Source organism: Bos taurus, chromosome 15 (genome assembly GCF_002263795.3).
Source record: "Bos taurus isolate L1 Dominette 01449 registration number 42190680 breed Hereford chromosome 15, ARS-UCD2.0, whole genome shotgun sequence".
Taxonomy (NCBI): Eukaryota; Metazoa; Chordata; class Mammalia; order Artiodactyla; family Bovidae; genus Bos; species Bos taurus.
This window is the reverse complement of record NC_037342.1, coordinates 33,412,318-33,433,654: the sequence shown is the minus strand read 5'-3', so window position 1 is coordinate 33,433,654 and position 21,337 is coordinate 33,412,318. Positions and strand designations below refer to the sequence as shown.

Below are 21,337 nucleotides of genomic sequence, written 5' to 3'. Positions count from 1 at the left end.
GGCAACAACCCACTCCAGTATTCTTGCCTGGGAAATCCCACGGACAGAGGAGTTTCACTTCGTATGATAATCTCTAGGCCCATCCATGTTGCTGCAAATGGCATTATTTTGTTCTTTTTAAAGTGTTTGGCTTTACATTTAGGTCTTTGATACATTCTGAATTTCCTTTTGTGCATCACTGACTTCCATATGTTGATTTTGTATCCTGCAACTTCACTGAATTTGTTGATTAGTTCTGACAGTTCTAGGATTTTGTATGTATAACATCACATCATCTGCAAACAGAGTTTTATTTCTTTCCAACTTGCATGCCTTTTATTTATCTTGCCTAACTGCTCTGGCTAGAACTTCCAGAACTAGGTTGAATAGCAGTGGTGAGAGTGGCCATCCTTGTCTTGTTCCTGATCTTAAAGGAAACCTTTCAGTCTTTCACTGTTGAGTATGTTAGCTGTGGGCTTGCCATATATGGCTTTTATTATGTTTACATATGTTCCTTCTGTACCCAATCGGTTGAACATTTTTATCATGAAAAGATGGTATATTTTGTCAAATGCTTTTTCTCTATCTATTGAGATGATCATATAATTTTTATGCTACTCAGTGTGGTATATCATATTTATTGATTTTTACACATTGAACCATCCTTGCAGCCCAGGGATAAACCCCACTTGGTCATGGTATATGGTCCTTTCTGATGTGCTGTTGGATTTGGTTTGCTACTGTTTTGTTGTTGAGTATTGACCTGTAGTTCTTTTTTCTTCCAGTATTCTTATCTGGTATCAGGGGAATGCTAGCCTCATAAAATGAGTTGGGAAGTTGTTAAGGATAGGTTTTAAAAACAGATGTTAGGTCCATTGGGTTTGTGAGCTAATAACCCTTAACCAATCTCTCCTTTTCTTTCTTAGTTTTAACAGAGACCACATACCTGGCCCTAGGAGAAGCCCAGAGAACATAAAGATGAGGAGAACCCAGTTTGTGTGTTTGGGGTGAGTAGGCTATTGATGTAAATGATAGTTATGACACAATGTACATGGCATATAAAAGGACTTTCAAAGTAGGGCCCTCTGATCCTGCTGACCGTGAATGTCTTCAATCCCAGTCGCTTCTGTCTGCTTCCACCTTCCTTTACTATTTAGTTTTCTGGGCTATGAGATGTTTATCTTGTTTTTTTGTAAAGTACAACTATATGATATTTTCTGCTTCCTTGTCTTTTGTTGTTGGTATTTAGTGCATGGAGGAGCTAGTGTGTTCTTGAATTCTCACGGCATCTTCATCAGCAGGCATTGCTGCTGCTAAGATTTATTGAGAGGTTCCCATGTGTCAGCCTCTGTGCAAAGCACCTGTGTTCTTTGAACATATCCCATCTAGCAACACTTTTGCAAATTCTGAATTTATGGATGACAAAAAGGTTTGGAAAGGCTACAGATGACCTGTTTACGTCATTAGAACTTTTAAGAGCAGGGACTTAAACCTGAGGCTGAACTCAATGCCTGTAAAGTTATCCTCCACCCTGGATGGCTTCTGACAGTGTCCTCCTCAAAACTGCCCTTCTGTGAACTTGAGTTTACTGTCTGGACAGAAGGGATTCTGTTCCATTTGAAACCCTCTCTCAGTTAAATAACATTCTCATAGCAAGCATCTCTCTCCTAGGAAACCACCTTCTGAATCTCATAACACCCTGGGGAACAGGGAGAAACATGACTTGCTAGGATGTGCCTTGCTGTTCAGAGGCAAAGTCTTTCTGTTCCTCCTTCCTCTCATCCAGTTCCATTACCATTCACAGCACCTGGTCTCCCAGGAATGCCCCCAGCACTCTTGACAAAAGGCCTCTTTGTATGGCCCAGGAGTCACTGCAGGGGAAACCACACAGAAGTGTATACAATTTGTATAAGTGAAGAGTTGGGAGATGCTGGGATCCAGTTCCTTTTGATCAGTTCTTGCCTTGAAGTTGAACCTGTGAATGGCTTCCCTGTTTGAATGGGTCCCGATGAGGATGGGACTGTCACAGCTTTCTCACTCCTGTCAGCAGCAGGCTTCCAGCCACACCTGCAGGACCCACGTACTGTTCTCCAACCACCAACTAGACTGGAGCCCAGATCTCTGGGTACTCGGGTAGTACCCGTGGAACAGTATTCTTCCCGGTACACTCTCTACTCCCCAGCCTACTCCGGTCCAGGCTAGAAGATTAGGCTTCTGCCCTGAGTCCCACACCAAAGTATGACTTGTTGTTCCTCTAATATTCCAGATCCAAAGCTCCACACCCCCTTTCTGCTACCTCCCCCAGTCATCAGGGTCCTGTTCTAAAGCCCCATCCAACTGGTGTGTATTTCGTTTTTTCTGTCTTCGTGCTTCCCACCCAGCTCCACTGGGGCAGCTTTCTATATTTAGATGGGTCTTGTTACCCGTGGATGAGGCTTGTATATTAGTTACCAGCCTGAATCCACCTTTCAGCATCTCCTCCCTCCTGTTCAAGGTGATATGAATCTAGAAGCCATGCCTGCTTGACTTACAATACTCTGGCTATTGGTCCTTGCCTCTCTGCATTTCTTCAATCATTTGGGTACCACTACTTGCTTTAAAAGAATTGCTCACTTGACATAATTACTTTCAGAGGGAAATTGACTCTAGGGACTATGCCTCTCGTGCTTGATGGGTGAATTTCACAACTAATTTATAGAATTAGATGCTTAACTTCACTCCCCTCCCCCAAACACAAAATGGTTACATTTTGATTTTCTGTAGAGGAAAACAAAATCTGGAATGTGAACCATGTCCTCACCCTGGGGTTGGCATTCATCCTTCTGTTCATACTACTGATGGGGTATGTGTGAATAAGCTTGGGAAGAAATGTAGGATGCACTTAAGGGGGATGGACTGAAGACACGGCCTGAGAGGGGCTGGGTGGTACGTGAGGAAAGTCATTTCACCCATGTTGGCAGTAACCTGCTCTCTTTCCAGGGCATAGGGATGACGGCTGTTGGCGTGGGGACAGTAATTTACTGCTGTTTCCCCAAGGAACAGGAAAATAGTGACCATAGTGTGGACAGGACAAAATGTGAATTATTTCAGCAGGGGATCTGATTGATTTAATCTTATTTCTGAGGAATTCTAATTCTACATATTTATTAATGAAGGGGGTTACCTGAGGTCTTTGTAGAGCCAAAAACGAGGATGGAAGAAAAGATAGCCCTCTTAGACCTTAGCCAGAAACTGGCATTGCTTTGAGGTTTGGGTAAGTATTTGAAGTGAAAGGTCATGGGATGTCACAAGGAAGAAAGCTCTGCTTTCTTAGTCAAGAATTGTTCCAGATTCTGTCTTAAGAACTATGAATTTAATTCCCCATGGTAATGGTGAGTATCTATCCTTCCTCAAAGACATTTTACAAATGCTCGAGTGGATTTCTTTTTTCTTACACTCAACCTGAAACTCTACTTCAGACTGACAAGGTAATAACAACAACTAACAAAAATATTTAAACCAAATATAGGGTGAGGAAAAGCCCATTGCTTACTAAAAATAGTTAAAATATGGCTTGTTGTTATTGTTTAGTCACTAAGTCATGTAATAACACAAAAAGCCTTTTCTACCACGTCACTAAGACGCGCTGAGTGGATTTCTGATGGTTAATGTACTTATGTTACAACCTATAAATATTTCTTCTCAATAACAGTCTAATGAAAAAAGCAAAGGACTACTATAAAGCTGATTACGCAGTGCTTGACACGAAGAAAATGATCAATAAAGGTAAGTTATTATTATTGTCAGATGTGTCCATTACATGGGTAACTTTCAGAGGTCACTGAGCTCTCTCATATATGGAAGTGGCTAGCTGCCATCCTGGGGTTATGGTGGTAATGAATAAAGATAATTCAAAGTACTTTGAAAAATTGAAAGTGACAATCCAAGTCAAGGCACAGCAATTTCCCTTATTCCCCAACAAACTTCTGAACTGCTTGATCGTTAGCTGCTGTGTGCTTCTGGCATTGCAAGTGGTTTTATTAGCCACTGAAATGGATGCAGTAAAATCGGAAAACCCTAGTGAATGTGTGTCAGAGGGAGACACACTCCATAGTAATGCCAGACACAAAGGAATGCTGATTCTCCAATTTTTTTTTTTTTTTTTTTAATTGTAGCTTGACTTCCACCAATATGGACAACTGTCTTTGGGCTACATCTGGTCCTTCACGCCCTTATCTGGCCTGGTGAAGAGTACTTCCACACTGACCTCAGGGAAACAGAGGTTTCAGAGAGTTACCTGTAGGTTGTATCAACACTTAGGTTGGCTGCGGCTAGCTCTGATGGAGGTATCCACGCAGGTAAGGTGTTCCCAGCAACCCATTTTGTCCATTCAAATAAGCCAGGCTCCACTCGGATCTTCAAGTGATTTTCCTGTTGTAAACCTTAGAGATAAAATGAAGATGAACAAAGTATAAAAATTCTGATAAATCTTCCCTTTCCTGTCGGATGCTACGTATAGCTTAAAGATGGTAGAAGCATGCAGGTTCAGACAAGGGTTTTTCATCGCTGTAATCATAAACACGTGAGAATATTCTGGTGACACCTCCAGGATGTATGCGCACTCTGAATGGTGTCCAATTTTTTAAAAGATCATTATGTGTATAGTTTGTACAGCTCTGTGACTACTATAATTCTTCTTTCTAAAGTCAGTTCCAAGATGTTCTTATCAAGAAACTTCAGAAATTCTTTAGCATTCATTATAATAGCTTACATTATATTTGCATATCATATATTCATTTTCTCTACTAGAAAATCGAGTGTTGAATATTTGCCAATGCACAACTCCTGTGTTTTATGATAGTGTCATTGTTCTTGGAGTAGGAACTGGCTCTGTTTAACTCTTTGTATTGCATTTAGCCCAGTTTTTCTGTGCAAATGGAACAGATAATGCATTTGAATACATAGATGCATTCTGGCTTAAAGTAAACAAATAGACGTCTCAAATATAGTGTAATGTCCTTGCTGGCTCATTTGTTGTTTGGTACAAGTAAACAGTCAAGGCTGTTTCTTCTAGTTTTTCTTTCAGTGAAATGAGAATAGAGATTCCTGTAACACAGGCCTCTGTGGATTTTAGGGCAAAGGCTGAATATCTTTATATAACAATGGTGCTTTTGAAGTTACTCCAATCAAGTAAAACAAGGATGGTTCATATTTCCAGACACCTAGGAGAACTACTGCTGCTGAAAAGGAGAAGCAGACAGAGCAGAGTGGGAGGAGACAATTTGTTTTAGTGCCAAAAGAAAAAAAATCGTGCTCTGTAGGCTCTAAATCATTGCCAGACAACAACATTTTACAAGCCTGCAAATCACTGAAGAGAGCTTTAGATTTTCAAGAAAACAATATCTGTATATTCTCTTCATCTTGCTTCTGCTATCAGAGTATGATTTTGGGACTTTTGCAAAGTCATCTTCTGAAAGTATCATTGCTAAACATCTCAAATTCAAAACTTCCAATTGGCTGATGTTCGCCTGAATCCAGGGTAATCTATTATTAGTGTCGGATTGTCTAGTGATGGAGGGATGGACTAGTTGACCTTCATCAAGTCTCACCTTTCAAGATGTTGTATGCAGTCTGGACGCAGCGCAGGGACGGGGAGCAATAGACGTGGTCGATGATGGTGTTACTCTCCAGTAAGGCTTCCCCTGCAAAGGAAACCAGAGAAGAATCAATCTGATAATTTACACAGCCTCAGCATGACTCTCAGTGTGGAAGAGAGGATGCCAGGCAGACCCTGCAAACCTCTCTTCTCAGGTGGGGGCTCACGTGGGGCCAGCAGTTTCAGTCTCATTTTCTTTTAATTGACTGGTTTTTGGCTGTGCTGGGTCTTCGTTGCTGCTTGGGCTTTTCTCTAGTTGCACTGTCAGGCTTCTAACTGCAGTGGCTTCTCTTGTGGAGCATGGGCTCTAGGTTGCTTGGGCTTCAGCAGTTGCAGCATGTGGGCTTAGCTGCTCCACAGCCTGTGGGATCTTCCTGGATTAGGGTTGCACCTGTGTCTCCTGCGTTGGCAAGTGGAATCTTAACCACTGAACCATCAGGGAAGTCCCAGTCTCATTTTCAACAAGTCTCCTGCCCAGTATTTCTATGGAAGATCAAGGGACACACCCCTTCTTGTCTTTCGCTGTCTCTCTGGTCCTTACAAGCAGTAACATGCCCATCTTTCTCTCCTGGATGAAGTGCAAACACCTTACCATGGTGGTCAAAGTCTTCCACAAACTTTTCTGTCTCCAGCTTGCTAGTTTCTGCTCACAATCGATGCTCTAGGAACAAGACGGCTTATTTCCTCCGTACTCTAGATGCTGCTTCTCGCGTCTATGACTCGATGGTGATCCTCCCACTGAGATGCCTTCCTGCCCTCCTGCTAACTTCTACTCTCTTCTGGGCTTATGTCTTCTTTGTGCTCCCGTAACATTTGGTACATAGTTGCATTCTTGAGTAAAGCACACTCTATGATATTCATCCACTTACAAGCCTCCCCGAGGGCGGGGACTCATGCTTAGATCCCTAATACCTGGTGTAGTGCCTTGCACAAGGTAAGTGATCAAACCCTGTGTGTTAAATGACTGAGTGGGACGAGGCTGCTGGCTCTGCGTGGCGGGTAAGGACCAGACCTGCAAACAGCTGAGCATCCTGGAGACCGATTGGCCTCTATACTCTCAGCCACCCCTGAGTGCCTCCTCCTCACCCTCCCGCAAGAAGCTGACCTACCTGCCATGCTGAGCCTGACCCTGCCCCATCACTAGGCCACACACCCCTCCACAGGGATTCTACCTTGTTCACGTTGTTAAACCAACCCAGTGCCCTGAACCTAATGGTTACTTAATAAATCTCTTTTGAATTGAGTTAATGCAGTGTAGGAAAGCCATCAGCAGTGTCCTTGGCATATCTGCTGGAGCCAGTCTTTGGAAGAAGTAGCCAGAAAAGGCTATGTGGTCACTCTGGGACACTTACCCACAAGTCTGGCTTGCATACATCCAAACACCGTGATTGGAGCATCTTTCTCGTAATCCCGGAAACCGCCGCTCCGCTGAGGTAAGCTGTGAGGCATGTTTAGGTTGGTGCGTATGTAGCGGCCTGGAAAGAAATGTCAGACCAAGGCGACATGAGTTTCTTGTTTCCTTAGGACTTCTAGTGCTGATCCTGCTGGCCCCTCCACTTCCATTCCCTTTCGCCAAAGGGAAATGGAACTGAGCTCTCTAGAAAATACTGACACTCTTCCTTTGGCAGAGTGTCTTCAAATCCATGCGTCCATTCTGCTGACAAAAGTAAGAAGAGCTTAAGTCTTTTTTTCTTAATAACTAGTATTCTTTTTTCTTTTTAAAGTCTTTATTGAATTTGTTACAGTATTGCTTCTGTTTTTTGTTTTGTTTTGTTTTTGGCCACAAGGCATCTGGGATCTCAGTTCCTGGACCAGGGACCCAATTTGCAGCTCCTGCATTTGGCAGGTGCAGTCTTCACCACTGGACCCGCAGGGAAGGTCCCAAGAGATGGTTTTTAAGTGAAAGTAACAACCAGACACTCCAAAGCAGGTCGGACTCTCTGAGATGCAAGCCTATCTTAGACAAATGAAAATGGAACTAAATAAGCCAGGGTAACTTACTGGAGGGAGTTCTGGACCTGGAATCAGGACTCCTGCGTCTGCCTGTCCTGTGGCTCTGGGCAAGACATCTGCCTTTTGTGGTCCGTGGTGTCCCAGTTGATAGACTGGAGGCGAGGACAATTCTCTCTCCCCTAACACTCCAGACTATCAGGAAGGACTTACAGTGTAACAGTAAGGGGCACTTTCTGCAACACAGTGACTCCATCTAGATAAATGTAGCTTGCCGCTGCCCCCTAGAGGCTGTGAGAGGTATGCCAATGCGGAGCAGGCCAACCAACCCACTCACCTTTGGCATCGAAGCACTGGGATAGCCAGTACTTCCCAAACACGACATCCATCCTCTCACCATGCCGACACACGAAGAGGCATCTCTTCTGAGGGCCAGGCTGGCTGCTGATCCTCAGAGGCTGAGGACAAAGAAAGGCTGTGAGTGAGGGTGGGGCACACAAGGAAGTAGACACGTCTCAGGGCTGGGTGCAGGTGAGCCGGGCTCTAGAGTAAGTCTCACTAATGTTTAATTAGAATAAGTACCCCTTAAGTACCCTGGATTTAAGCTGGCCTGTCTATAAGATGGGCGTGGTAAGCCTCATTTACTGACCTCAAAAGCTATTTTGAGGCTTAAATGAGATGAATTGCAGGTGCTCTGCAAAATGAGAAGGGTTATGAAGATGGTTGTATCGTTACTGTTGCTGTTCATTAACACTCGGCTACTACTGAACAGGAAGGCAACCTGAGTTACATACAGCTCAGAGGCAAAACTAGCCAGTATGGAGAGACGCCATCTAGAGGACAGCTTCTTCCCCTAAGGAGATGCTTCATCAGGAGGCGAGAACTTTCATTACCACAAATGCCCCTGCCTCATCTCCCCTACATGGTGGTAAGGCCACGTGGTCCATAGTCTCCTCCAGCCAGAAGGTCCTGCTTTGCCAGTTCTAATCACAGGTTAGGCTCTGTCGTCCGGCTGCCCGCACGATGGTGTCCCTGGAAATGGCTCGGGGAGGACAGCAGCTACCTCTGGGTGATGAAATCGGCAAGTCCAGTCAAAGGCTTGTCTGAATGACCCTGATTTCTATCACTGCTGGGTGGGTCCTTGCAGATGTTTCTAGATTTCTTCTTTCTGATGGAGGCAGCTCTTGCCAGCTTCCTCAGGGGCTGTCAACTCCTGTGGGCTTGGCATTGACCAGTATAGTACACACACTTTGCATGTGCTTCCTGTTGCCCTGGCAAGGCTGGTATGTGGGATGGTGGCGTGGTCTTTTCCACTGCCTCTCCTACTGTTTCCTAACTCAAGTTCCAGACTCCAGCCACTGTCAGCTAGTCTCTTGTTCCCTAACACACCTGAAATTTTAATTGGCTTTGTATTAATGTATACTGTTCAAAACCACCCTTCCCCGGAATGGATAAAGGTGTGGTACACATATACAATAGAATGTTACTCAGCCATTAAAAAGAGTGAAAGAATGCCATGTGCCACAACATGGGTGGATGCAGAGATTGTCAAACCAAGTGAAGCCAGTCAGACAGAGAAGGAGAAATACGGTATGATATCCCTTATATGTGGGATCTGAAAAGAAATGATACAAATGAACTTATTTACAAAAGAGAAAACAGACATGCAGACTTAAGAGAACAAACTTACGGTTGCCAGGAGGAACAATGTGGGGAGGGGATAGCTAGGGAGTTCAGGATGGATGTGTGCGTGTGCATCCTAAGCCACTTAAGTCGTGTCCGACTCTGTGTGACCCCATGGACTGAAGCCCGCCAGGCTCCTCTGTCCATGGGGTTCTCCAGGCAAGAATACTAGAGTGGGTTGCCATGTCCTCCTCCAGGGGATCTTCCCGACCCAGGGATAGAACCCACATCTCTTCTATCTCCTGCATTGGCAGGCAGGTCCTGTACCACTAGCGCCACCTGGGAAGCCCTTGGGATGGATGTGTACACTCTGCTGAATTTAAACTGGGTAACCAACAAGGACCTACTGCGTTAGCACACGGAACTCTGCTCAATGTCATGTGGCAGCCTGGATGGGAGCGGGGGTTTGGAGGAGAATGGATACATGTATTTGTATGGCTGGGTCCCTTTGCTGTCCACCTGAAACTACCACATTGTTAACTGGCTATACTCCAAAATAAAAAGTTCTTTTAAAACCCAAAACCCCCTTCCCCCAACTCCCCCGTCCTGCAGCCTTTCTGGCATATCTCAGACATACACTGAGCATTCAGTATGTGCCAGGTACTGTACTAAGAACCGTATTCATATTTCCTTTAATCTTCACAATGCCCCGTGAAATTGATACTTCAGGTGACCCTTGAACAACTTGGGTTTGAACTGCAACGGGGTCCAACTAATACACAGCTTTTTTTTTTTTTCAAAAGTAAATACTACAGTACTCTACGATCCACAGAGTGTGGAATCTGAGGTTGCAGAATGGTGGATATGAGGGTACCAAACTGGGTAGATGGAGGGCCAGCTCTAAGTTACAGTTCGATTTTCCAGCCCTTGGAGGTCTGGCACTCCTAACCCCTGGATTGTTCAAGGGTCCACTGTGTTACTTCTTTATAGATAACACGTCCCTTGCTCTGCGGAGCAGTCTTCCTTACTAGTCTAGACCCAGGAGCTGGTAATCATTGTCAGTGCCACCCATCTGACTCTTCTTCTTCTTAAATTTTTGTTTACCTTTTAGGATGGTGTGCCCTGAGAGATCGGTAACCCTTTCAGGACAGAAAAGTCAATGCCTCACCCTTTGTGAAAAAAGGTGCTCAGTGCCTCCTGAGCAGAGTTGAGGATGTGGCCCTGATGGTCAGCCCTACCTGGGTGGGCTGGCAGATGATGGTGAGGGGCGTCGCGTCCCCCAGGCCCTGGTCCTCATACTGCCGCCTCTCCAGGATGCCGTCCCCAAAGGAGAGCGCGTTGGAAGAGGATGTGTTTAAGATGGAGTAAGAGCTGTGGAGGGAGACAAGGAAGATGTTAACTGAGGAGGAACATCTTTTTAAAATGTTTTCATTGAAGTATAATTGACAATATTATATGAGTTTCAAGTACACAACACAGTGACTGGGTATTTTTATAAGGAACACCCTGTTTCATACTGGAGTCTTGCAGTTAATAAATTAGGGGTGGATGGATTTCCATGCTTGGAACAGATGTGTTCATCCCTCTGGGCAGGGATGGGGCCTGCGATGCTGTGCTTATTCGGGTGCCGTGGGCCTGGCTGGCACCAGAGGCATGCTGCAGAATAATGAGGTATCAATTCTGTACCATTGTTTCCAGCTCTTTTCCTGGCTCCAAAGAAATAAACAATTCCTGCTGCCTTTAATCTTTTCCACAGTGATTTCCATCTGAACTGACAAAGGAGAAGGAAGATTCTGACCCTTCCCACCACTTTGCCTGTGGCTCCGCGTGAAGCCACAGAAGTCCCTGGCCATCACCCCCTCTGCCACCTCCTTCCGTCTCCAAACCCCTCTCCGTCTCAATCACACCTCCAACAAGAGGACTAAATACAGCATTTTTCCAGAGGACACCATTCTCACCAGCTGTGTGGAGCTATGAGCCAAGAGTTCTTGTTTCTGGATGTAACTACAGAAGCCCCCCAAAGAGGTCTTGCTGAAAGACAGGCAGCAGATCATGCCATGTTTAAATTATTCTGATTAGCAAAGTTTCCAAAAAGCTTTATCTAATAAAACACTGCAATTCAAATACGGTTGTTAGGCAAATGCGACGGACAGTTCCTCCTGCATCAATGGGTCGTGTCAAGGGAGAACATTTTAATTTTAGATTTCTTGCTACTTTATAATCAGGGTAAAGTTCCGTATGTACAAAACAGCACTCAGTCTAACACAGCCATTAGCTTTTTGGTTATTCTTTTTGTTATTTCTAAGGAAATCTTGTGCCACTCACAGTCTCATAGACTGGCTGTTTTCATTTTAAACAGAGACCCTCCTAAACATCACAGAGTTAAAGAAAATTCAGTTTCATTGTCTGATTCATCAAAGCTCCAGGGCCTGAAATGTCTGGATCTATGGAATCATCCTGACATCATGCTTGTACATGTTTCCTAGTTTCTGCACTGTATTACAGCTGTGAAGACACTGACTGGATCCCTTGTCCTTCAGCTCAGCTGGCAAGGGGACTGCTGGCCTCCTCCTCTTCTCAGGCATCACTGGAATCAAAGGCCCCGACTCCCCGAGACAGCGTGAGGCTGACAGTTCCAGTCAGACCGCAGTCCGATGAGGTGCAGAGAGGACGATGTACCTGACACCCGTAATTACCATGGAAACACCTCCCAAGGACACATCAGACCTGGGGGTCAGCTGCGGAGGAGGACTACTTAGCCCACTCCAACTCAGAGGCTTCCGCCAATTGACATGTGTCTGGAGATACTCAGGACCAGGCGAGGTGCTCTCACAAAGGTGGTAGGAACATGTTTCCTTAGGAGGAACTCAGAAAACTTGAGAAGGACAGAGGAAGAAGAGTCGTGAAGGGTCGCTGACTCCCCAAGTCCCTCCCTGATGCTGGAGTTCCCTCTGCAACTTCTCAGCAAGTCAGCAGGTGCTACTTGAGGAGCCCTGTGACTCTCCCTCCCCCGGGCTACCTGGGATTAGGAGTGAAATGAGACTATCTGACAGCCTTTCTGAGTCATTTCCACTTCTGGGGTAAACAGGAAAGCACCACGCTTCTATAGGATCACTGCAGTGGAAGGGACATCTGGTTTGGGGAGCATGTAAGAGAGGACTAGGAAAGACAAGTCAGAGAAAAAGAATAACCATAAAGCTGATGGCTGTTTTAGACCCAGTGCTGTTTTATACATGGCACTGATCCCTAAGAAGCAGTGTTCACAGATACCTATGAGGGAAATGCAATTGTTATCTTCATTTCGTAGATTAGCAAACTGAGGCTCAGAGAGGTCATGCAACTTGGCCAAAGTCACACAGCTGGTGCATGGAGAGTTAGGATTTGAATTCAAGACTCCTAGAATAAAAACTCAAATTCGTAATTATGGCACCCTAACACCTAATACATTAGTATGTCCCCATTCTCAGCCGGGTTGGCTGCGGAAGCTGACAGTGAAATTTCAGACATAGTTCCCAAAATAAAGGGAGGTGACACACTGGCCTCCCTGGGGTCTGTGGACTGGACGCCGAGCCTGCCCCTGCTTCGGCTGAGCTCCAGCTCTGGCAGGAGTGGTCTGGATGCGGAGACCTGCATGGGGCCAGCAGGAATCCCCCTGCGTGTACTCCTTTCACAGTGAGCCCTCCTGGGAAGAATGATCTGGGAGCTGGGTGTCATCAAATCTTTTGATTATGTTTCTTCACAAATATTGTGCTTCACTTGTTTTTTTATAGGCATAAAATAGTTACTTTGGGGACTTCCCTGGCGGTCCAGGGGTTAAGACTCTGAGCTTCCTGGTATCAGGCAGTGGGGCACGAGTTCGATCCCTGGTTGGGGAACTAAGATCCCACATGCTACATGGCATGGCCAAAACAAAGCCCAACCAACCAAACAAAAAACAATGGTGACTTTGGAAACCCAACAAAGAAACATTTCTGAGGAAGCAATGGTCTGGGGAACACGAGGCAGCTTTGACCTTCCATTCTGAGCTATAAAATGCTGGATGTTCATGGGCTGGGGGTGGGAAGGAAGAGGGAGGCTTGCTGGGGAGAGTTATTAGGGAAGAAGATACTCTTTCTCATCATCGGGTTTGTGATTTGCCTGCTGCTAATCAGGGGAGGGGACGGTCTTTTCTTTTCTCCCTTTAGGCAAAACACTCAGTGAAATTGCCCGTCTCTGCTTCTCTTTTATGACAGTAATAACAACGTTGCACACCATGCAGCTGGTGCTCAGAGCTTCCGGCTCTCAGCCACGTTGGCACATGGCAAGAACAAGAGGGAGGGAGGCAAACCAGCATGCACGCCCTGGCCAGACGCCCAAAATGCACCAGGGAAGCGCTGGCTCCGAACTTCCCGGATTAAGAAACATAAAAGAGGAACAGAAGGCACCTATCAGGACAAAGCTGGCCATACAACACAGGCCACTCTCAATGTGGGAGCAGGCTGGTCTGGGGGCACTCCACCGAAGACCTGGGTGGGGAAGGGACCACCTGCCTTTCTCAGCCTCTGGAGGTTACCCATTTCCATAGAGATGGCCTCTGTCATCTAGGCATTCATGTGCCAGGTCTGAGGACTGGCTTAGGCGGTTAGGTCCCCTGACCTTGGCAAACCTGTTCACTACTGGCTGGCTAGCATAGTGAGAATCTGTCCTGCTTCTCTGGGGAGTCTGTACAATGACCTGGGACAAAGTGGACAGAAGCCCCAAAGCCATAAAGACTCGGTGGTGAGATGACCCACACTGAGGCCAGAAGAGATGTCCCCTAAGCAGCCTGTTTCGTCTCTGATGGAGAACCCTGACAGATGTTCCAGCCGTCGTGGCAGGTAGGGTAAAGCAGGGCATGCAGTCTCCCACTCTTCCCAGGCCCCAGCTCCGCCCTTCCCTGAACGTCTGGGACCCAGAGCGCTGGACTCCACATGCTGCTACTGCCACCCTGCGTGTCCCACCACCTCCTCAAGGGCCACAGTGTCCTTCGAAAAGCAGCAGGCAGAGAGCCCGGCATGGGCTCACCCGTGAAATATCCAGGTGCTGCACTCGTCGGCCTTGGTGATGTAGTTCTCCGGCAGGAGTCCAGAGCAGCCCGTGGTCAGGGACGTGCCATAGATCCAGCCCTCGCTGGTGCTGGTCTGCTCCATGGGCGACATGAAGATGAAGTCCCCGGGGACCAGCTCCAGCTCATCGTCGTTCTGCGGGGTGTACGGGTAGATCACCTGTAATGTCTGGAAAAGGGGGAGAGGGAGGTGTGAGGCCCACGCCTGACCAGCTCTGCTGGGCGCTCAGGGCCCGCCTGTGTGCTCTGCTCGCATTCACGGGCACCTCTGGGGTCTGCAGGCTCTGAGTAGATCTGGATTCAGATCAGAAGCCATTTCTTCTCCTCTCAGGAGGAGATAGTGCTTCTGGCTGGTTCCAGACTTTCCTTCAGGCATAGCTTTGCTTCGAAAGACATGGCTTTTATAAATTCATATGAAAACCTGCAGGTTCCCCAGTAAACTGCTTTACAGACGGGTCTGAACCTCGTTTTCCCTGCTCTGTCTGTCACATTGATGCCGTAAGAGTCCCTGGACACACAGCTCACGGGAAGGAGTCTTCCATGCAATGTCACCAACACCCAGGTGAGAGACTCTGCTAGGAAGGCTTTGGGGACGAAATGTCTCCTCTCCATGTAACTGAGCGGCTCAAATAAGACATGGTCCTGCCTTCAAAGAGCTTTCTTTAAACCTCCATGTTTAACAAAGACCTTGAAAGAAAAATATCTTTCACAGCCATCAGTGTCCTGTGTGTAACCAGCTCTTGTCAGTCAACAGGTGGAGACCACGTGTTCTCTCTTTGGGCTCAGAAAAAGCCCCTTGGGCCAACCCCAGGCCATGTCACTCGTCTGATTTATTCCATATTTTGCCTCCTTATTTATTTTGCCTCACAGGCAGAGGTATGAAGATACTTTGGAAAACATCTATTAATATTTTACTACTTTTCTGTTAACAGCAGGAGACCTCAATACTAAGGAAAATATTTTTCTGTGTGTTTCATAAGGGGACACTAAGACGGAGCCGTTTTATCAGCTTTTCCTTCAATCCTGAAGCCACCAGAGGAAAGCTAAGTATTCTGGTTCCCACGTACGGGTTTTTAACTTTGGCCTCTGTTATTTCTCATCTGCAGGGGCTTCCCTGGTGGCTCAGACGGTAAAGAATCTGCCTGCAATGCTGGAGATCCAGGTTCAAACCCTGGGTCAAGAAGATCCCTTGGAGGAGGGCATGGGAACCCACTCCAGTATTCTTGCTTGGAGAATCCCATGGACAGACTAACCTGGTGGGCTACAGTCCACAGGATTGCAAAGAGTTGGACACGACTGAGCGGCTACCATTTCATTTTCTCATCCGTAAAATAATACTTGGACTATAAAAGTTAAATGAGACAATCTAAGAAAACTCCTGAGGACTCTGGCACACAGAAGAGGTGTAATTATTTCTATTGAACCATGACACTTGGCTTTCAAGGGGTTATCTTTCCATCAAGCTGATGCTAACCCCCAAAGCCTGTGCTAGGTAGGCTTGTGAGCTAATCAGCTCCCTGGGGTCAAGGCGATCCATCAGAACATGTCATAAAGAATTTCCTTCTGGAAATCTCTAACGAGAAGAGCCAGTAAAAATGGTCCCCCCTCCCCCGCCACCAGAGAACGAACGTGACAATGCACAGAACTGGACTGCCCCACTGGATTTCTGACATCCCTTTTATTTAGGGCACCACTTCCTCTCCGAATCCTCACTCCAGCATCTACTGGCTCCAGATCTTCTTCCATCCCGTCGCCTCCCCACCTGCCAGATACACACTCAAATCACATTTCCAAATGAACCAAGAAGGTTTTGTTGCTGGGTTGTTAAAAAACAGCTTAAGGAAAAAGAAAATTCACAAACAACCACTTAAATCTCTAAGCTAGGTATGTGATGAGACACCAGAAGCAATGCTCCTTTTCTTGGAACAGGGTGGAGAGAGGCACCGAGTCACAGGGAACAAGTCTAAACTCAGGTTCCTTAGATGCTCAAGCGCAGCACAGTCTTGGGTAATGACACCTCTGACTCAGCGGCAGGCCTTTCCTTTGAGAAACTCAAAAATGACAGAGAAGATCTCATCCCTCCTTTCACTTGGGTGTGAGTCTTCTGGCTCTAGGAGATCCCAGGGAGGTCAAGGTACAGAAAGGAGCAGAAGGGACAACTCCTAGGCAGAGAGCAGTTGGACAACAAGGAGCTTCGACTTACTGAATAAGCAATAAGGAAAATCAATGTACTGCAGCAAATCTCAAATTATAACCGGTTCTCAGGTCCCCATAGTTCTTTCCTGCTCACCGAAACCACATGGCATGTAAAAGTCAGCCCAAGTTTGGGAGATCTCAGGACACACTGCCTAGTTCTGTCCTGAAAGTGTTAGTCACTCAGTTGCGTCTGACTCTTTGCAAGTCCGTGGACTGTAGCCCACACCAGGCTCCTCTGCCCGTGGGATTCTCCAGGCAAGGACACCAGAGTGGGTTGCCATTCCCTTCTCCAAGTTTTGTCCTACCTGATCCTTACTCTCTTATGTCTAGCATCTACTTGTAAGAATTCTTGAGTCTATTTCAAGTATGTTTTCCTCCCTTCCTACTTGGGGACTAAGCTCAAAGTTTGCTACTCTGGGAAGGGCAGGTACAGCCCTTCGTGATGATAGGAACTGACCCTCTTTGCCTTTGAAGCCCTTTTTACAGCTGTGGCAATTTTGTTGTTGTTGCTGAAACCTCGCTTATGGGAGGTCCTCTAGTCCATACCAACAGTCTAGCAAAATGTCATCACTGTTTTGCACCCAAGAGAACCAAGGACTGGGTTACTGTCTAGAAGTTGTAAAAGCGAATCTATATGCAAAAATAGGGAGTCAGGATTTGAAGCTGTGTGTGCTAGACTCCAAAATCTATGCTTTTTCTAGAACTCTGTCCTTCCTCTAGATTTCCAGTGCTTGGCACATAAACTAGCATGGCACACTGAATGTGGAAGAGATGGTGTGCAGCACAAGCAGGCACGTGCAAGCCCACAAGAAGTCACACCTGAACAGCAGAGGGGTGAGATCTCGGAGGATTCCTAGGCATCACCTGCTGACTGTCCTTGCCTAAACCACTCGCCTTGTCTGGACATCGGTTACCTTGCTGGACCGATCACTCAATCCTGCCTCCTGAGCACAGGAGGAGGTAGAAGGCAAGGTGAAGTTTATATATGCACGGGGCTCAGGTAAAGCCAGATGACCCTGGAGGGACAGCTTGATCAGGAGGAGCAGTAATAAATGAGCTTTTACAAATAAGAGATAAAAAGAGGCCATGTTATTTTTAGAAAATAATTCCTGTGGGCACTAGCTGCCTCATTCCCTCGGTGCCAATTGAGCAGAATGTGGGTCAGGCAGAAAAGCAATTGCCCTCTGAGTTAACTGGAGGGCAGTGTTGATTAGAAGATACTCCTTGGAAAATTCCATCGCCACCTCCCTTCTCTTAGAAAGGTGACTTCTCACAGCCCACTGGCATGCCATCCTTGACAGTTTTTCCCCTGCCCTCGGAAGGGATCCATTCAGCCACGCCTCTTTTGTTCTCCTTAGGGCTCACGCTAAGCTATTCCAGGAGACGCCAGAATTTTGAAGGAAGGCTAAGCTCAGTCTCCTTGCTGTGTCTTTACAGAAACTTGCATCAAATGACTTGGAAGGAGGACGTGATGGTCCCATCAGCAGAGCCAGACAAAGCTGCGTATCCCTGACCCTCTCGGACCCCACAGACCTCAATCAGGGGCTGGTTCTTCCCACCACATTCAAATCAACAATGAGGTCGCCTGACCCAGACCCTGAATCTCTTCATAATTTTTTTTTTTAAATGTCTAAAGGATGTTAAAAGTCTATAAACAAAAATATCAGTTCTTTTGCTGCTGAAAAACTAGGAAATAAATTATGTTTCACAAATGTAGTTAAACCAGAGGACAATTTTTGCAGACTCTGGTCTCTTTTTAGGTGGGTTGCCCATCTTTACTGATCAGAACCTCTGGCTTTCAGCTTCGGTTCTGGTCCTAAATTGCTCTTTAGCTTTGGACCAGTCACTGAATCCCCGTGTCTCAGCTTCTTGTTCAGGAGAAAAAGGACAGCAAGACTCTTTAGAGGTGGCACATGCTGATCCTGGAAAGCAATGTGGGTTCCCTCAAAAGAAGGATGCCAGCACCCTGTCCCTCTTATGCCTCCTATGTGATGCACACACACTCTCCTGATATTTGGTCCATGCCTTCATTTCATATGCATCTGTTCTCTCTTCCCCACTGGACTCAAACTCCTTGAGCAGAGGACATTTTAAAATTTTAGTATGTTCCAGGGTAACATGCATGCCACAGGAAATACCTGTTAACTATGTGTTCACAGATTTTCTTTTGTATTTAGCTGTCTTTCTCACCTAAGATCAGGGTGATGTCTTCTACCTATTCATCCCGTGAACAGATAGAATGTTTTAAAATTTACCGACATGCTTTTCTATCTATTCTGTTTCATTTCTATCCTATTCCAGTAAGGTTGGCAGGGCAGACAGAACAGTGGGGAATATTACACAGCTCAGCCACGTGGGACCCAGAGACGCGAGATGCACAGATTCCCAGAGAGCCAGCCAGTGCTTGGACGAAATCCCAGGCCGGCTGACTCCTGGTCCAGTGCTGGCCCCACTGCTTTCCTCGCGTGTCTGTCTCCTCTCAGCAGCAAGTGCAGCTGGTACTGACAGTGCCCGGCACCCCGGCAGGGGCAGGAGCCCCCGTGAGATGTTACCTCGTGGTTAGCAAATCGGATATCCCGGGAGAATATGGTGGCCACCCAGTCACACCCAAGTTTGACGTCAATGTTCTGGGCGAGCTTCTCCAGGGTGGGCAGGTGGCTGGCTTGGAAGTGGTAAGCCAGGGTCACGTGCAGCTGCTTCTTGTGGGGTTCCACATGCACTTCTAGAGGAAGGGAGGAAACAGGCAGTTGGTGCATTGCAATGGTGGAGACACGAGGAAGAACACAGAATGATGCCCTGATAAAACTGCTTCCCAACAAGTAGAGGAGGGAGCCCCTTGGTCAGACAAAAGCTGTTTCTCTCCTTCTCGGCAGCTGAGTAAGAGTGGGTGGGGATGTAACAACCCACAGTCCAGGAGAGAAACAGCCACGTGTCTGGCTTTTCTGGATCAGCTGAGAGGCAATCGTTTTGATTGCTGGCTGCTCACAACAAATCCAGATGAGTATCACTGGCCCCACCATTCAGATGAGGAAATCGAGACCTAAAGGGATGAGCTAAGTATGGAGCAAATTTTGTCATCCTGAGACTCCCAAAGCTGAATTGTCTTCATTTTGAAATCAAGTCTTTTAGCTTCTGGGTGGCTCTGATGGAGAAATGGGCGGGGGGGGAGGGGGGGAGATGGATTACTTTCAAAGTTTAAAACAGGGTTTCTCAATGTCATTTTGGACCAGATTATTCTTCGTAGCAAGGATGTCTTGTGCATTATTGGGTCTTTAGCTGCATCCCTGGCCCCCATCCACCAGATGCCAGTACCACCCCCAAAGTTGTGACAAGCAAACATGACTGCAGAGACTGCCAAGTGTACCGGGGAGGCGGGGGGGAGGGCCACAAAATCACCCGATTAAGAGCCATAGGTTTCAAGTATGCAGACTATCTAAGACACCCTGAAAAAAACAAAACAAACCAGCCTACCTATACAAGGCAATGCCTTTCGTCTTTCATATGTGTTTTCAGTTGGGGAGAGTCATTTACTGTCCAAGTTAGAACACTGAAGAAGATATGACAGAAGGGAATTCCAGAAATCAAGGGGCTTGCTTTAGTCACACAGATGCAAGTAGATTTGGGTCTCTGGGGGCTTTTGGCCATGCTGTGTGGCATGCAGGAGTTAGTTCCCCAACCAGGGATCGTCCCTGGGTCGGTGGCTTTGAGTACTTTTTCTGTTATACTGCACTGTGTATCTTTGGTATAAAAGCCCTTGAGGTGAGGGCTGTGTCTTGTTTGTATATTACAAGCACCCCTCCTCTCGCTCAGCAGGCACCCCTGTGGACTTTGAGTATTTGTTAAATGAGTCAATACACACAAATCAATCTCCCTAAACCACTAAGGATGATGGATGACACTTCATCTACTCGCTCACTGGTGGAAGCTGAGTCTGCCACACCTCTGAATACCAAGGCACAATTTCTAGAGACCTGTCCAGGCTGAGCCAGTGGCTGAGGCAGGGCCAGCCAGTTCTCTGAATCACCACCAGGGGGCAGCACCAGGGCTGAGCTGCTAGCCTGGCAGGCCCGTTCTTGGGGAGATGGGTCAGGGATTTGGGGGGGAGCTGGTTCGCCCCCTTCCTGGCAGGAAAGCCAGCAAGGGCCCACCATATGCGCTTTATAAATCAGCCGCGTCCTGGCCGAGACCTGGTTTACTCATTTGGGAGGGACTGGGATTTTGTGGCTACAACATCAGACTTGGTTCTTGTGGGAGTTTTAGTGGTTTTGACAACAGCTACTGTGGGATGAAAAAGAGCTGTTTCCCTGAGGTGGAGGGATGGGAACAGGAAATAATCTGCCGATGATGCCATTTGTCTGAAATATTAAGTGTCTGTGAAGCGGGCAGGCTCCACCCAAGTCAGCAGAGATGAGCCCTGAGGGGTGAGGGGGTGGGGTAGGGATCTAAGAAGACCCGGTTCCCAGCGCACAGAGGTGACCTAAGGGCCCGGGTCCTTCTGAGAGTGCAGGGCTCGCTGAGTCTGGGCCCTCACCACATTCTTCCTAGAGTCCTAGGCCCTGTTTGGAGACTTTCTGCTAAAGGACCCTGAGCAAAAGGGCCTGAAGTGAAAGTCGCTCAGTTGTGTCTGACTCTTTGTGACCCCATGGACTGTGTAGCCCACCAGGTTCCTCTGTCCATGGAATTCTCCAGCCCAGAATACTGAAGTGGGTAGCCATTCCCTTTTCCAGGGCATCTTTCCAACCCAGGGATCAAACCCAGGTCTCCCACATTGCAGCGGATTCTTTACCAGGGAGGCCCAAAAGGGCCTGAGCTGGGGATGAAAACCCCAGCTAGGGACATGGGCAGGTGAGGCGGAGGCCGGAGGCAGGGGC

At 47.0% G+C, this 21,337-nt stretch overlaps 1 protein-coding gene and 1 long non-coding RNA gene across 3 annotated transcripts in view; one reads left to right on the top strand and one right to left on the bottom strand.

Annotated features, from left to right (window-relative positions):
- Positions 1 to 10,740, top strand: part of LOC107133160 (uncharacterized) — a 39,377-nt gene extending 28,637 nt beyond the window's left edge. Inside the window, exons 2-7 of one of the 2 annotated variants that reach the window (XR_009490655.1) lie at positions 906 to 986; positions 3,671 to 3,744; positions 4,134 to 7,047; positions 7,139 to 7,280; positions 7,402 to 7,544; positions 8,337 to 10,740. This is a non-coding gene — a long non-coding RNA (uncharacterized lncRNA). Of the gene's footprint in view, positions 1 to 905; positions 987 to 3,670; positions 3,745 to 4,133; positions 7,048 to 7,138; positions 7,281 to 7,401 lie in introns of both variants that reach the window. The other variant, XR_009490654.1, reaches the window with a different exon arrangement.
- Positions 1 to 21,337, bottom strand: part of UBASH3B (ubiquitin associated and SH3 domain containing B) — a 148,223-nt gene that overhangs the window by 6,243 nt on the left and 120,643 nt on the right. The window contains exons 5-11 of the mRNA NM_001206128.1: positions 19,019 to 19,188; positions 14,231 to 14,439; positions 10,426 to 10,558; positions 7,902 to 8,022; positions 6,967 to 7,089; positions 5,568 to 5,660; positions 4,256 to 4,400 (exon numbers count right to left, since the gene is read on the bottom strand). Of these exons, the coding sequence (NP_001193057.1) occupies positions 4,256 to 4,400; positions 5,568 to 5,660; positions 6,967 to 7,089; positions 7,902 to 8,022; positions 10,426 to 10,558; positions 14,231 to 14,439; positions 19,019 to 19,188 (994 nt within the window). The remainder of the gene's footprint in view (positions 1 to 4,255; positions 4,401 to 5,567; positions 5,661 to 6,966; positions 7,090 to 7,901; positions 8,023 to 10,425; positions 10,559 to 14,230; positions 14,440 to 19,018; positions 19,189 to 21,337) is intronic.